Consider the following 2381-nt stretch of genomic DNA (forward strand, 5'->3'; position numbering starts at 1 on the left):
TTGGTGGCCTTTTGTACGGCTTATAAGCGTTGATCGTGGCACACCCCATCGCCTGGAGGCAGTGCGAGTAGATATACCATTTTTGATGTCGTTAAGCGCCTGGATAACCTCATTTTCGGTATACTGTTTCATTGTATAATACAAAAGGTATTCTGAAAGAATGATGGAAATTGATGAAGGATTGACAATGTTGTGGTAGTTTGAAAATTGGGTATAGTAGTTAATGGGGTGGCTGGGCGGCATTTTATGGGTGGTCGAAAAGCACGGCATCAGGAATATTTTGAAAAATGGGCTTTTCGAGTTGGCAGTGGCAGTGACATCGATTGCGTTGCGCCACCGCCTGCATCTTGGCGACGTTCAAGGCATTGCCAGCTAAATAATGGTAAATTGCGTGAGGTTAAATGAGGTTATTTCCGTTCTGTATCCGCTCTCAGCGCTCTGTGTCCCCATTTTCTATCGAGAGTGGAATCCTTTTTGTTCCCGCAAACCCGGCCAGTCGTGGCGTGTACTTAGGTCAACAGTTCACGTTGGCTTCCGATGCAGGGGGCGGACAAGAATGTCGTTGGCAAGATACACATCGAACTATGTAATACTCCTAGGGGTAGATCAGGACTTGCTGTCCCCAACTGGAAGCCTTCTCCGCAATAGTGACAGCTTCCTCCCACTCTTCTAGTGAAAATCCTCTGTTGACAATCTGATGCCCAGCATCTTTGCCTAGCTTGATTACCCCAGCCTCGACCATCTTGACCAGAGATACGAGCTCCGCGCGAGTATACATGTACTGTCCCTTGATGATGATGTTACGAACCATCAGGCTCATGTAGCTGATCTTTACATCGAACATCGCGCCAAGGAAAACGGCGCGGCCGAACGAGCGGAGAGAGCCCAGAGACACCGTCAGGTGATGGGGTGAAGCCGTGGCAGAAGGCGGCGCAACGTCGATATAGGCATCCGCACCACCGGGAGCAAACGCTCGGATGGCCGCAACATCCTTCATTTCATCGCCGCTAAGCTCCAGGGCGATGATGCGGGGATAGCGGGTCGTGAGCGGTTCTAACTTGGAGGCCGATCGAGAGAGCGCGATGACCTTGCAGCCGATCTGGGCGGCAACCTCGGCCACGGCGCCGGAAAAGTGACCTGTGGCCGGTGCCACGATGACAGCCTCCCCGGCGTGGAGATCGGCAGCGCTGACGCCGCCGTAGGCGACAGAAAGACGCTGGATGTAGTTGAGATCTCCGAAAGAGTAGCCCAGCTCATCAACCAGAAGCTTCTCGTTGAGGGGGATGGCGTTCTCCAGTGGGACTGTGGCAACATCTCTCCAAAGCCCGCCCAGGTGCTTGAACAGCTTAGCCTGGCCTGGTTCGCCAAAGCCGTCATGAAGGCCGGTGAGAACTCGGGTGCCCTCCGGGTCGTCTCGTGCGAGGTAAAAGCCGCTGAGATACACGAGCTGGCCCGGCTTGATGGCTACCGCATCGGGGCCGACAGCGAGGACGCGTCCGACGCCGGTGTCTCCCGGGTTGTATGGGACGGTGAGGGAGAGTGGACTGTTTCCTGAAAAGCCAGCCCGGTTGTGTGGCCGGACGGCAGTGCTCAGAACGCGGACCAGGACCGACCCGACAGGTGTGGTCTTTGGTGTCGGGGTCTTTTCCAAATTGAGCGGCTCGTTGAATGCGTGGAGAACGAGCGCTGTGGTGTTTTCGGGGATGGTAAGGTCTGACATTGTGAAAGATGGTGATGATGTAGGTGTAGAGGCAGGATTCAGTACCTGCTGAGGACAGGCTACTCAGGACACGCGGGCTACTGAGACTTACAAGCAGCTTCTTTATTTTGAGCTTTCGGACTTCAAAAAAAAATCCCACCAGTCACGCCAATGACTAGACAGCTTATTGATCTGCATCGTTGTGTCCCGATCATCAGCTCCTGTGCCCGTATGTGGTGCATCAGTGAGTTCGTCGGGTGTGTCGATTACCTGTTTAGGCAGTAGTTAGATCCGCCATGTCCGAGGCCCGCAGAATGCACTCCACCCAACTCCGCTGCAGTCAGTCGGAGCCAATGAGGCGGGATCGCTATTCTCAAACTGCCCTCAGCCGGTCTTGGAATCTGACTGTCCAGCTAAGCCGGTCTAATTAGATGCTTTTCATTGATATAGCTAGCTTTCGAGTCTATCTGCGAAACAGGTGGCCAAGCTGATAGGCTGGCTGCGGTCGGCCTCGAGGGGGCCAGCCAGGCAGGTCTCAGGCGCAGCGCTGCCGCCAAAGCCAATCTATCAAACCTACTAACAAATATACCAAACAATTGAAGCTATTCCCAACTGTCAATTAAACAATTCCTGACCCCTCAGATTTGATATATTGGGTTGATTTGGCTTGGTATATTATATA

At 53.3% G+C, this 2381-nt stretch overlaps 1 protein-coding gene across 1 annotated transcript; it reads right to left on the reverse strand.

Annotated features, from left to right (window-relative positions):
• Positions 1–595: 595 nt before the first annotated feature.
• Positions 596–1720, reverse strand: COL26b_014514 (uncharacterized protein; the record flags this gene model as incomplete). Its single annotated transcript, XM_053187085.1, has 1 exon — positions 596–1720. One exon carries the CDS (start codon positions 1718–1720, stop codon positions 596–598), a length of 1125 nt encoding a protein of 374 aa, XP_053028970.1.
• Between the last annotated feature and the right edge of the window lie 661 nt (positions 1721–2381).

Source organism: Colletotrichum chrysophilum (assembly GCF_026319265.1).
Source record: "Colletotrichum chrysophilum strain AFK26 chromosome Unknown scaffold_497, whole genome shotgun sequence".
In the NCBI taxonomy this organism is placed as follows: domain Eukaryota; kingdom Fungi; phylum Ascomycota; class Sordariomycetes; order Glomerellales; family Glomerellaceae; genus Colletotrichum; species Colletotrichum chrysophilum.